Source organism: Aotus nancymaae, unplaced genomic scaffold (assembly GCF_030222135.1).
Source record: "Aotus nancymaae isolate 86718 unplaced genomic scaffold, 86718_ANA_hifiasm-v0.15.2.pri h1tg000006l, whole genome shotgun sequence".
Classification (NCBI taxonomy): domain Eukaryota; kingdom Metazoa; phylum Chordata; class Mammalia; order Primates; family Aotidae; genus Aotus; species Aotus nancymaae.
Genome location: NW_026988417.1, coordinates 66,405,244 through 66,417,674, shown reverse-complemented (window position 1 = coordinate 66,417,674; position 12,431 = coordinate 66,405,244). Strand labels below are relative to the sequence as shown.

The 12,431-nt window shown below is 36.6% G+C and overlaps 1 protein-coding gene across 3 annotated transcripts in view; it reads left to right on the top strand.

Moving 5' to 3' along the window:
- Positions 1 to 12,431, top strand: part of ANKRD17 (ankyrin repeat domain 17) — a 177,630-nt gene that overhangs the window by 89,027 nt on the left and 76,172 nt on the right. For all 3 annotated transcript variants that reach the window (XM_012464408.2, XM_012464409.3, XM_012464415.2), the window contains exons 3-6: positions 5,510 to 5,666; positions 10,243 to 10,390; positions 10,598 to 10,745; positions 12,152 to 12,385. In XM_012464408.2, coding sequence (XP_012319831.1) covers positions 5,510 to 5,666; positions 10,243 to 10,390; positions 10,598 to 10,745; positions 12,152 to 12,385 — 687 coding nt within the window. The remainder of the gene's footprint in view (positions 1 to 5,509; positions 5,667 to 10,242; positions 10,391 to 10,597; positions 10,746 to 12,151; positions 12,386 to 12,431) is intronic.

The following is a 12,431-nucleotide window of genomic DNA, read 5'->3' as shown; positions in this document are numbered from 1 at the left end:
CTGTCTAAAATGGCTTTCTTACTATCCTCTTACTTGATAGTTTGGCTAGGTGTAGAGTTCTAGTTTAAAAATCACTCTCATATTTTTAAAGTTACTAAATTTCTGATGTTGCAACTGAGAAATTAGATGCCACACTTAGTTATGACTTACCCCTGTACCACTTATCCCTGTTCTCTTTCCCCAAAGCTTTATAATTTTGGCCTAAAATTTCAGTCTTATTTTCAATACTTTGGTTGGCTTTTCATATTTAAGATTTTCTTCAAATGTCTGGTGATCCTTGGGTTCTGTTTTTAGTCTATAGCAATGCCATAAAAAGCCAAATTGGAAAGTCTACATGCATGTTTTGTTGGTGCATTTCACTGTACAGCATGGATTAGTTTCCTCTTGCATTATAACAATTTACTATAAATATAGTGGTATGAAACAACACCCATTTATTATCTCTTAATTTCTGTGAGTTAGATATCTAGGAACAGTGTGGCTGGATTCTCTTGCTTATGGTCTCAAGGCTGAAATCAGCTATCCTGTGTTCCTTATCTGTAGGCTGTGGGTGAACATTTACTTCCAAATTTATTGTTATTGGTAGCAGAATTTAGTTCCTTGCAATTGTAGGACCAAGATCCTGATTTCCTTACGGGCTATCAGCTGGGGCTCCTCTCATCTCCCTAAGGTTGTCCATATTCTTTGACATGTGGCACCCTCCATCTTTAAGTCAGCAGTGGAAATTGCTTTAATCTTCCTTATCTCCAATCAGCCAAAGACATCGCTGCCTTTCACAAGGTGATTTGATTGGGTCAGGCCCTCCAGGATAGCCTCCCTGTCTTTAGGTCAGCAATGTGATATAACATAATTTAATTATGCAAGTAAAATCTGTCAAATTCACAGTCTCAAGGTGTAGGATGTGTACATCAGGGATGGGTAATCTTGGGATCACTTTAGCATTCCTAGCAGACAGTGATTAGACAGAGATCCTTTCATTTCTTTGGGAATCCCTAAAATTTCAATACTTTAGGTCTTTTTTCTGGTTTTTATAACCCACCTACCTTAATTCTGGGAGCTGAGAGTGGCAATAGGATCTCGCTACTTACCATGTTAACTTAATGCTTCACTTAATGCTTTTATGTAGTACTTCATCTGATCCTCCTGTATACCTGGTGTCTCTTAGTCCAGGGCCTTTCTAGTTTGCTTTCTTTGGAGAATAAATCACCTGGCTGTTCAGTTTGACAATGGAAACTTGTGTCTCATTACTCCTTGCAGGTGTTCAGCTGATCTCCCTTTTTTTCAACCAAAGCCTCACCCCTGTATCTGGTATACCTAATTCCTGACTCCTGTTGAGCTAATGATCCATTTCTCTTTTGATAGTGGTGTTTCAGTTTATTCTGTTCTATAAGTTAGTTACATCTCTGATTTACTTTGTCTTTATACATTTTGGCTTAGATTTACAAATTTTTCCTAGTTTTATCATAGATGGAGTTTCTCTTACATTGTAGTCTTCTGAATAAGTTCTGAGAGGAAAATGGGGGAAATCATTATGCATTCAATTATCTTAAAATCAGATATTTAATAAGTTTAATAAATAGTGTTAATATTAATTTTATTATAAAATAATAATATAAATCATATTTTAATGTGCCCTCCATCTGATTTCTATGGTTCTGTTCAATTGATTAGAGAATTTGGAAATAATAATCTGGTCATTGTGTTTTTTTGTTTGTTTGTTTGTTTGGTTTTATTTTTGGAGACCTCTTGTTCTCATTCTGTCACCCAGGCTGGAGTGCACTCGGCTCACTGCAACCTCCACCTCTCGGGTTCAAGCGGTTCTTCTGCCTCAGCCTCCCAAGTAGCTGGGCCTATAGGCACATGCCACCACGTCCAGCTAATTTTTTGTATTTTTAGTAGAGACGGGGGGTTTTACCATGTTGCCCAGGCTGGTCTCGAACTCCTGAGCTCAGGAAATCCACCTGCCTCAGCCTCCCAAAGTGCTAGAATTACAGGCGTGAGCCACTGCACCTAGCCCTTTTCTGTTTTTTGATCTTCACTTTAATATCCAATAGCTGGATAAGACCAGAAAAAAAAAGAATCACCATAATTCACGGTAGCTAGAATAAATTAATTTCTGATTACTGTTAATTAATTTGAAAGGTTACCATCATGTCTTTGTTTTTTTCCTAGTTTTCTTTATTAAAATAGTTAATCTTTATTTATGAAGATACAAGAGGTTCATAAAGGTTTAAAGTGAGATTTTCTTGTTTTGTTTTTTTTCTTTTTAAGACAGTGGTTATTTCTTACTGAGCCAGATCTGTCTTATTACCTAGTTCCTGTGGCTGTTAACTGACAAATGTTTGTTACATAGTGATCTGGGCTGGTTGAAAAATTAGAGCTATTTTTTTTAATGTGGAAATTCGTCTGTGATCTTGATCTCAATAGTGCCTTCATATATTTAACCAAAAGATTATCTGTTGAATAAATACTGTAGTAGATTCAGAATATAGTAGGACTTTTAATATTAGTGACATAAATTATACAGTAGGTGTCAGTCTTATCAGACCAAGACAGATTTTATTATTTTTACATATTAATTGTAGCAGATTTGAAATTTGACTACTATGAACATTTTGTTACAGCTATAATCATAAAGCCTTATTGGGAGATTTAATTTTGGTTTTGTGACATATAACATTTGATATCTTAGTTTTTTTTTTATTAAAGAAAAGCATAGAAATATATCTAAAAATACTAATCTAAAAATCATTCAGGACGACAGAAGAAAAAAATGTTTTTTTTTTTTGTTTTTGAGACGGAGTTTGCTCTTTTTACCCAGGCTGGAGTGCAATGGCGCGATCTCGGCTCCCCGCAACCTCCGTCTCCTGGATTCAAGCAATTCTCCTGCCTCAGCCTCCCGAGTAGCTGGGACTCCAGGCGTGCGCCACCATGCCCAGCTAATTTTTGTATTTTTAGTAGAGATGGGGTTTCCCCATGTTGACCAGCATCGTCTCGATCTCTTGACCTCGTGATCCACCCGTCTCGGCCTCCCAAAGTGCTGGGATTATAGGCGTGAGCCACCTCGCCCGGCCTGAAAAAAATATTTTAAAGGCAGAGATGGTTAATAACCACCTGTGTGAAGCCTATTTGTTGCTTTTGCAGATACCTCTATAAAGCATGCTTACCCCTAACCTTATTATTCTAACTCGGTGCTTAATCTAGGCTGCCTATGTTACTGTAAAGTACACAATAAAAGTATACACTTTCAGAACTTTAAACATGAAACTTATGTGATATTACTGAACACCTTTTACTGTTATAAGATATACTTACCTGTGCAGATATGTTTATTACCAAGTGAGTGATCCTTTTTGTTTCTTAGTTCACTAGTTTGTTGTAAAACCTATAATAGCCTTTCTTTAATGTGCATCGGAATCATATGGGGATCTTTTTTAAAATGCAGGTTTTGGATCAGTACATCGTAGGGCCTGAGATTCTGCATTTCTGACAAGCTCCCAAGAGATAGCAGTGCTTCTATTCAGTGGACCACATGTTGGATAGCAGGGTTCTGTAATATCCATCATAACATTAGAGGTAAAGGTTTTTAATCCTAGCTGTTTATCAGAATTGCCTTCGAGCCTTAAAATATGTAGATGCCAGGCCCTGCTTTCTACTTACTGAATTGGATCCCCAGACGTAGAAAAGCTCAGCATCTATATATTTGAAAAGCATTCCAGGTGGCTGGAGAACACCTGTAAACCCAGCCCTTTGGAAGACTGAGGCATGTGGATCACTTAAGCCAGGAGTTCAAGACCAGTGTGGGCAACATAGTGAAACCCTGTCTCTACCAAAACAAAAAAAAAATTAGGCATAGTGACCTGCGCCTGTGGTCCCAGGTGCTTGAGAGGCTGAAGTGGGGGAATCCCTTGAACCTGGGAGGTTGAGGCTGCAGTGAACCATGATCGTGCCACTGTACTTTGGCTTGGGCAACAGAGTGAGACCCTATCTCAAAAAAAAAAAAAAAAGCACCACAAGTGATACTGATGGGCAGCTTGGATTAAGCACCACAGAATTAAAATAATAAAGGTTAGGGGTAAGAATGCTGCATGCTTTGCAGGGATATCTGAAATAGCAACAGTTAGGTTTCAAGTAGATGGTTACTAACCATCTCTGCTTTTGAAATTTTTTTTAAATTTTGCTGTTCTGAATGGTTTTTAGATTAGTACTTTCAGATGAATTTAAGTATATGTAGTAAGTAGTAGGCATAATCATTTATGGCTTATCTTTTATATATAGTCTAGAATGCCTTTTTAGGCCACATTTTGTTCACAAGTGATAGCCCAGTAAACATTCTTAAGCAAAAATGAATATTGGCCTGATGCAGTGGTTTACACCTGTAATTGTGAACACTTTGGGAGGCTGAGGTGGGAGGATCACTTAAACCTAGGAGATCTAAATTACCCTATGCAACATAACAAGACCCTACCTCTATAAGAAAATTTAAAAATTAGCTGGGTGTCCTGCTACAGTGACACACACCTGTAATCCCAGTACTTTGGGAAACTGAGGCAGGAGGATTCCTTGTGCCCAGGAGTTTGAGACCAGCCTGGGCAACACAGTGGGACCCCCTTTCCTCCAAAAAGTAAAATAATTAGTCAGACATGGTAGTGTGCACCTGTAGTCCCAGCTACTTGGTAGGCTGAGGCAGGAAGATTTTGAACTCAAGACAGTGAGGCTGTAGTGAACTGTAATTGTGCTATGCACCCATCCTGGGTGACAGAGCAAGACCCCGTCTAAATTAAAAAAAAAAAAAAAAGAAAGAAAGAAAAATTAGCCTAGTGCAGTGGTGTGAGCCTGTGGTCCCAGCTACTGGGAGGCTGAGTTGGGAGGATCACTTGAGCCCAAGAGTTCAAGACTTTGGTGAGCTATGATCATGCCATTTTACTCCAACTTGGGTGGCAGAATAATACCCTGTCTCAAAACAAAAATAATAATAATAATATAAATTTTTTAAAAATGTAGACATTTGCTAAATCAGAGATGGTGCTGGCTTCTGGCACTACTGGCGTCAATGAGTCAAAAATAATTTAATCAGGACTCTGTCCCCTTCTTTTTCTATGTCTCTTTTCTCCTCTATGTTGACTTTATTTTGGGTAGTCTTTTTCTGTATGTGGTGACAAAAGTGGCTAAATAGCTTATGACTCACATCTTACCAATTTAGCAACCTTTGAATTTAGGTTCTTTCAAAGATATGACAGAGTCTAATTGTCCCATCGTAGGCCAAAGACCCATTTCTGGCACCAGAGGGTCACAGAATCAAGTACCTATGAACCACATGGAATGAATAAGTTTATTAGAAAACTGGAGAAGAGTGATTTCTCAAAAGATGCTGAGCAGCCGATATATATGTCGACTCCACCATTTGGAGGTTATTTGTTAACATACATAGTATAGCTTTAAGTAACTCAAATTTTGCTTTGTTTCTCCTTTTGGGTGTGTCTATATTGGTGCAAAAATAACATAATAGGAATAGGCAAATTGTCCACGGCTGATGGTAAAGCCTTTGCAGATCCTGAAGTACTCCGGAGGCTGACATCGTCTGTTAGTTGTGCGTTGGATGAAGCTGCTGCTGCACTTACCCGTATGAGAGCTGAAAGCACAGCAAATGCAGGGCAGTCGGACAAGTAAGTATATTTTGCTGCAGTTAGTATGAAATCATTTTCTTAAAAATAATAAAAATAGCTAACATTTACTGAGCATTTATTTTATGGGTAGCTAGCACTGTATTAACCACTTAACATGCGATGTCTTATTTATATTCACAAAAACTTTATAAGGTATAGATTTTGTTTTTACTTCCATTTTTCAGATGAAAAGTGAGAGGTGAGTAACTTAATCAAGGTCAAATAGGTAATAAGTGGCAGAGCACCAGTGTCTAGCTGATGGCCTAGTCTATATGTTATAAAAGACCTTTTGCTTATTTAGATTTTTTTAAATGTATTGGTGACAAGTAAACGTTTTAATAGTTAGGCCATTTTCCAGTTCATGTGCATTGTTCTGACCATTTTAAAGGGTAGGGCTTTTGTTTATTTGCTTTTTGAAGTTGTAAAAGAAGTCATAGATCTAGTTCCTATAACTTGAATGTGAATCTAGGTGCTTTATTTATATTTTATCTCCTATAATTCCTTGTATATAGATAGATAGTACTTTACAATTAGTAAGGGCTCAGTAAATATTTTGTGACGTGGCATTTTAAGCTGATATGATGATGTTATCCAATAAAAATCACACCATCTCATATATAAACACAATTATGGATGTATATTGAAAAATGGATAGATACTTCAAGGAAGCAACTAGAAAAGAATTATTAATAAATGTTACCTTTTTCAACCCTCGGTGGCTAATTTTTTTCTCCTGTAATAAAACGAAGCCATTTTATTTATTCTAGCAATTGCCTTAAAATGATTGAGAACATCTGAATATTCTGTTATATTTGGGTTTAGAGAGTAAATCATAGCATTTAAGAATTGTCTTTTGTTTAATGGTGTTTTTATACAACATTCATAAGAGCATAAAAGAGGGGTTATATAGTATTAACAAGGTCATGAATTTGCTGTTTCTCTTGGCTCTTTATTAGTGTTCATTCATGTAGACTTTTGTGTTTCTATTAATTTGCTTTATGATTCTTCTTGTAAGCTGACTCTCTTCTTTAGTTAACCTCGGTTTCTATTCCATGGTAAATGTTGAGTTTTACTAGCCTAAAATATTATCAGTAATCTCCAAATATTTTTTTAATGTGGTACCTGCTACGGTTGGCAAGAGAGAAAATTCAAAACCCTTGAAAGATATATTAAAACCAGTTCAATCAGGAAATAGCACACAAAAATAAAAAGTCACAGATTATTTTGCATTGAAAATACTGGAATTTAACAGCAAAAATATAGAATATATTTGTGACAATTCTATTTATTCAACAAAGTTTGAGAAATATGGTAGACTTAAGGGCAGTGAATACTATGTGCCACATTTTTATGTTGGTTAGGATAGTGCCATGTGCCAGACTTAATATGCCCTTTGCCCACAAGTTCTTAAGTTCAGCTGTTACTAGAGTAGATCCTGTAAGTTTTTAAAGCTGGAATACACACATAGACAGCAAATGAAAAATTCAAATGATAATGTAGATTAGGGTATATGCATAAGGAAGTGAAAGAGAGAGGCTACTTTGAAAAAGAGAAAAGGTATGCTCACACAGGAAATGTCTTATGGGAAGGATTTGTCCTAAATGTGCTTAAAAATGAGAGCATTGAGTCTAAGGACTGTCAGTGTCCTGTGAAATGAGAAGTTAAACGATGTTTAAAAGACAAATTTATTTAGTGCTGGTCGAGACCTTCACTTTTGGTAAGGGGATAGTACAATTAACATGCAAATAAAATATATAATATGACACATAATAATATAATAACTGTGGGAAAAAAATTGAAAGGGAAATGCTAAGGCAGTGTTTGGGTTGGAGGTTATCTTAGTTCATTTTCTGTTGCTTATCACAGGATTCCTGAAACTGGGCAAGAAAAGGAATTTATTTCTTATAATTATGGAGGCTGAGAAGTCCATGGTCAAGGGGGTAAGAGCCTTCTTGCTGGCAGGGACTCTGTGGAGTTCTGAGGCAGCACAGGCCATCACATGGCAAAGTAGGCTAAGTGTGCTAGCTCAGGTTTCTCTTCCTTTTATAAAGCTACCCAGTCTCACTCCATGATAACTAATTAATTTATTTACCCATTAATTTATTAATTCATGAATGGATTAACTCATTCATGAAGACAAAGCCTCCATGACTCAGTCACCTTTTAAAGGCCCCACCTCTCAGTATGGCCACATTTGGGGTTAAATTTTACATGAGTTTTGGAGAAGTCAAATATGCAAACCATAGCAGAGGTCATGTTACATTTTTTAATAGCGTGGTCAGGGAAGTCCTCACTTAAAATGATGGCTTTTTAGGAAAGACCTGAAATAGGTAAGGGAGTGAGCCATGTCTAAGAGAGGAGCTGTCCTGGCACAGGAGAAGCAAATGCAAATATTAGGAGGTTGGAGGTTATTTAGCATATTTGATGAATAGCAGCAAGACCAATGTGGCCGAAGTGGAAGTAATAAGGGTGAGAGAGTAGCAGATAAAGCCAGAGAAGTAAAAGGGAAGAGAAATATGGTATCCTGCCACTGGGCAGATCTTGTAAGGATTTTGGCTTTTACTGTGAGTGTGATTACAGGCCATTGGAGGGTTCTCAGTAGAGAAATGACATGTTCTACTTTCCTTTAAATCAGATCTCTCTGGTTGTCTTGTTGAAAAGAGCCTGAAGGAGGAGAGCAAGTATGAAGGCAAGGAGACTGGTTATGAGGCTTTGCCATATCTGAGACAAAGATGTTGGTCTTAAATCTGGGTAATGGTAGTAACAGAGGTATAGAAAAGTGATTATCTGTAGGTACCTTTAGTAACTGAAGTGAGAGAAAGGGCTATATTTTAAGAAGATAATAAAAGAATTGAGTTATATTTGAAATAAAAAGAATATTAATATCCCTGGATTTAGTTTTAGGATTATTTTATACAAAAGTGAGAATCTTTAGAAATGTCTACAATCGGGATTGTTTTGGGAAGTTTATGGTGCAAACACTTTTCTCTCTGTTTAATTTTTTGTTACTCCACTTTTTCCACCCTCATTTTGCTTGAATTTATCTTTTTCTTTGCCTGAATTTGAAACTTCTTCCAAAATATGATTGTATAAGTAAATACGTCCAAAACAAAAACAAAAAGAAGGCTGATCAATTATTCATTTACTAATATTACATTCTCCCATCTTTTCTTTCTGATTTCCCTTTACTTGATGGAAGGACTCACATAGATCTTTATAATTAGTAGAAGTTTTGCCCATTTTATACTTTTTAATTAAATTTTATAAAAAATTTTCTACTGACCAAACAAAAAGTATAATTATGACCTGTTATTTGTGTTTGATTTCTATAAACTTCTGTGTTTTAAAATTTTATGTTCTTTCTCCACTTAACAGTAAATTAGACTTTATCTTTCAGTTGCATAACTGAAAACATTTTGGAATGTTAATAATTTTAATTCAGTGCCATTAATATGTAGATTCTAAAAAACTCAATGAATTCAATTATTTAGCTTTTTGTTATGAATCATATTGAAATAATCATTCTTGTAGAGCACTAATGTTAGTATTAGTCCATTCTCACTCTGCTGTAAAGAACTACTGGAAACTAGATAATTTATAAAGTAAAGAGGTTTGATTGACTCACAGTTCCACAGGCTTTACAGGAAGCATAGCTGGGAGGTCTCAGGAAAACTTACAGTCATGGTGGAAGGCAAAGGGGCAGCAAGCATGTCTTACCATGGCTCAGCAGGAGAGAGCGAGTGAAGTGGGTAGTGCTACACAAATATATATTTTTTTAACTTTCTCTTTTATTGCCAAGTTTGAATTTGTACTACACACTTTTTTTTTTTTTTTTTTTTTTTTTTTTTGAGACGGAGTTTCGCTCTTGTTACCCAGGCTGGAGTGCAATGGCGCGATCTCGGCTCATCGCAACCTCCGCCTCCTGGGTTCAGGCAATTCTCCTGCCTCAGCCTCCTGAGTAGTTGGGATTACAGGCAGGCGCCACCATGCCCAGCTAATTTTTGTATTTTTAGTAGAGACGGGGTTTCACCATGTTGACCAGGATGGTCTCGATCTCTTGACCTCGTGATCCACCCGCCTCGGCCTCCCAAAGTGCTGGGATTACAGGCTTGAGCCACCGTGCCCGGCCACTACACACTTTTAAACAACCAGATCTAATGAGAACTCACTCATTATCATTAGAACAGCAGGGAGAAATCCACCCCTATGATCTAATTACCTCCCACCAGGTCTCTCCCCCAACACTGGTAATTATAATTCAACATGAGATTTGGGTGGGGACACAGAGCCAAACCATATCTACTGTCAAGATTTGACATGAAAAACCAATACTCTGATTGAGTGTGGTTGTTCACATCTGTAATCCTAGTGCTTGAGAGTCTGAAGCAGGAGGATTGCTTGAGGACAGGAGTTTAAGGCTGCAGTAAGCTGATTGCATCACTGTACCCCCTCCTGGGTAACAGAGCAAGACTCTGTTTCTAAACAACAGAAAACAAAACAACAAAAAACAATACTTATGCTGTGCAATTTTTTAATATTCTTATGTTCTGGTATGGTGATATTCTTTCCCTAATAGCCGCAGTTTGGCAGAAGCCTGTTCAGAAGGAGATGTAAATGCTGTGCGAAAGTTACTTATTGAAGGGCGAAGTGTAAATGAACACACAGAGGAAGGGGAGAGCCTTCTTTGTTTAGCCTGTTCTGCTGGATACTATGAGCTTGCACAGGTTTGTATTATCAAAATAAAGCTTATTTGTTGTTGTTTTTTTAAAATCTGACTTGCTTACTAAGGAAATAATGAAATAAATCCTTCCAACCATTAGGATTATTTCAACAAATAGTTTTGTTAGGTAGATGTTATATAAATACTTATGTTCAAAATTTTTTGTGATTATCATCTTCTAATATCTTGTAAACTGTTTTTCTCTCATAAGGTTTTGTTGGCAATGCATGCAAATGTGGAAGATAGGGGAATCAAAGGTGACATTACACCTTTAATGGCTGCTGCTAATGGAGGACATGTCAAAATTGTGAAGTTGCTGCTAGCTCATAAAGCAGATGTCAATGCACAGTCTTCAACAGGTCATGCATATTTCTTTTTCAGTTTTGCTAAATAGTAACCTCATTTGGTAATGGTTTCACATGAAAGTGATGTTTAGTGCTAATTTTTCAGTTCTCTTATTTCTTAGAAGTGCTACATATTTGCATACATCTGTGTATAATGTTTTGAATTATATAGAATATACTTTGAATGATATTTCTCCTGTTTTGTTTATGAGGGCAATTGGCCCTTTAAGGTTCTTTAGATAAAGTTAAAACACTGACCCAGTTAGAAGGACCACCCTCTTGGAAATTGAGAGGTGTAGGTTGTAGTGCTGAAACTCATGTTTCTAGGTTTTAGGAGAGGAGTGGGAAGATAGGGAGAACAAAAGATTGTGGAACAAAAGGACAGTTCATCGTTTCCTACTGTTACTAAATTGTGGCCCACAGAAAAAGTATTGTGAAAACATTGTGTCCTGAAGAAGAGCATAACTTTAGTCTAAACTTCCTTATTCTTTTTTTTTTTTTCTTTTCAAATTTGGGCCTAGATTTTTTTTTTTTTTTTTTTGAGATGAAGTTTTGCTTTTGTCAGCCAGGCTGGAGTGCAATGGCATGATCTCGGCTAACTGCAACCTCTGCCTCCTGGGTTCAAGCAATTCTCTTATCTCAGCTTCCCGAGTAGCTGGGGCTATAGGTGCCCATCTCCACGCCTAGCGAATTTTTTTTTTTTTTGTATTTTTTAGTAGACACAGGGTTTCACCATGTTGGCCAGGCTGATCTTGAACTTCTGACCTCAGGTAATCCACCCACCTCGGCCTTCCAAAGTGCTGGGATTACAGGCGTGAGCCCCCACGCCCAGCTTAGAAATTTTTATTTTACCCAGAAGGTTGATTTTTCCTGTAACATGGGAAATTTTTATCATCAGAAAAGAATGTTTTAGAAATTATTGACTTCAAATTTAGAAATTTGAATTTGATCAGTTAACTGGTATTTGAAGTTGTAATGAAAACACATATGTACAATTAAAAGGTATAGTATAAGATATGTATATGATGAATAATTTTAGCTTAAAAATATATATGAAAATAAAAGCTTGTGAAACATTTCTCTCATAAACCTTAAAACAAACTTTTTCTCGTCTTAAGGTAAAACTTAGTTCCAGGGCAGACTTGCCCAGTTCTTTTACAACTCTCCAAACTGGATTAACTGTATATCATATTCCACATGTATTTGACTTTGGTTTTACATGGAAAAGGAGAATAGGGAGTTGATTTCAGAAAGATAAAATGCAGTAGGAAAGGAATTTGATATATAGATATATATTTACATATATGTATGTATATAATTTAATATGGTTATAGTCTTCAGTTTCCATTTTCTTAATGTAAATTAGCACTTTATTTTGGTATTTTATGTGAATGTCTTTTTATTTTTTCTAATTAAAATAGGCAATACAGCACTTACATATGCTTGTGCTGGAGGCTACGTAGATGTTGTAAAGGTGCTCTTGGAATCCGGTGCTAGTATTGAGGACCATAATGAAAATGGTCATACTCCTCTTATGGAAGCTGGAAGTGCTGGACATGTGGAAGTAGCCAGATTGCTGCTAGAAAATGGGGCTGGCATTAATACGCATTCCAATGAATTTAAAGAGAGTGCCCTTACCTTAGCTTGTTACAAAGGTACAGTATAAACCTTTCTTGAAACAAAGTTTTTAAACATGTGAAA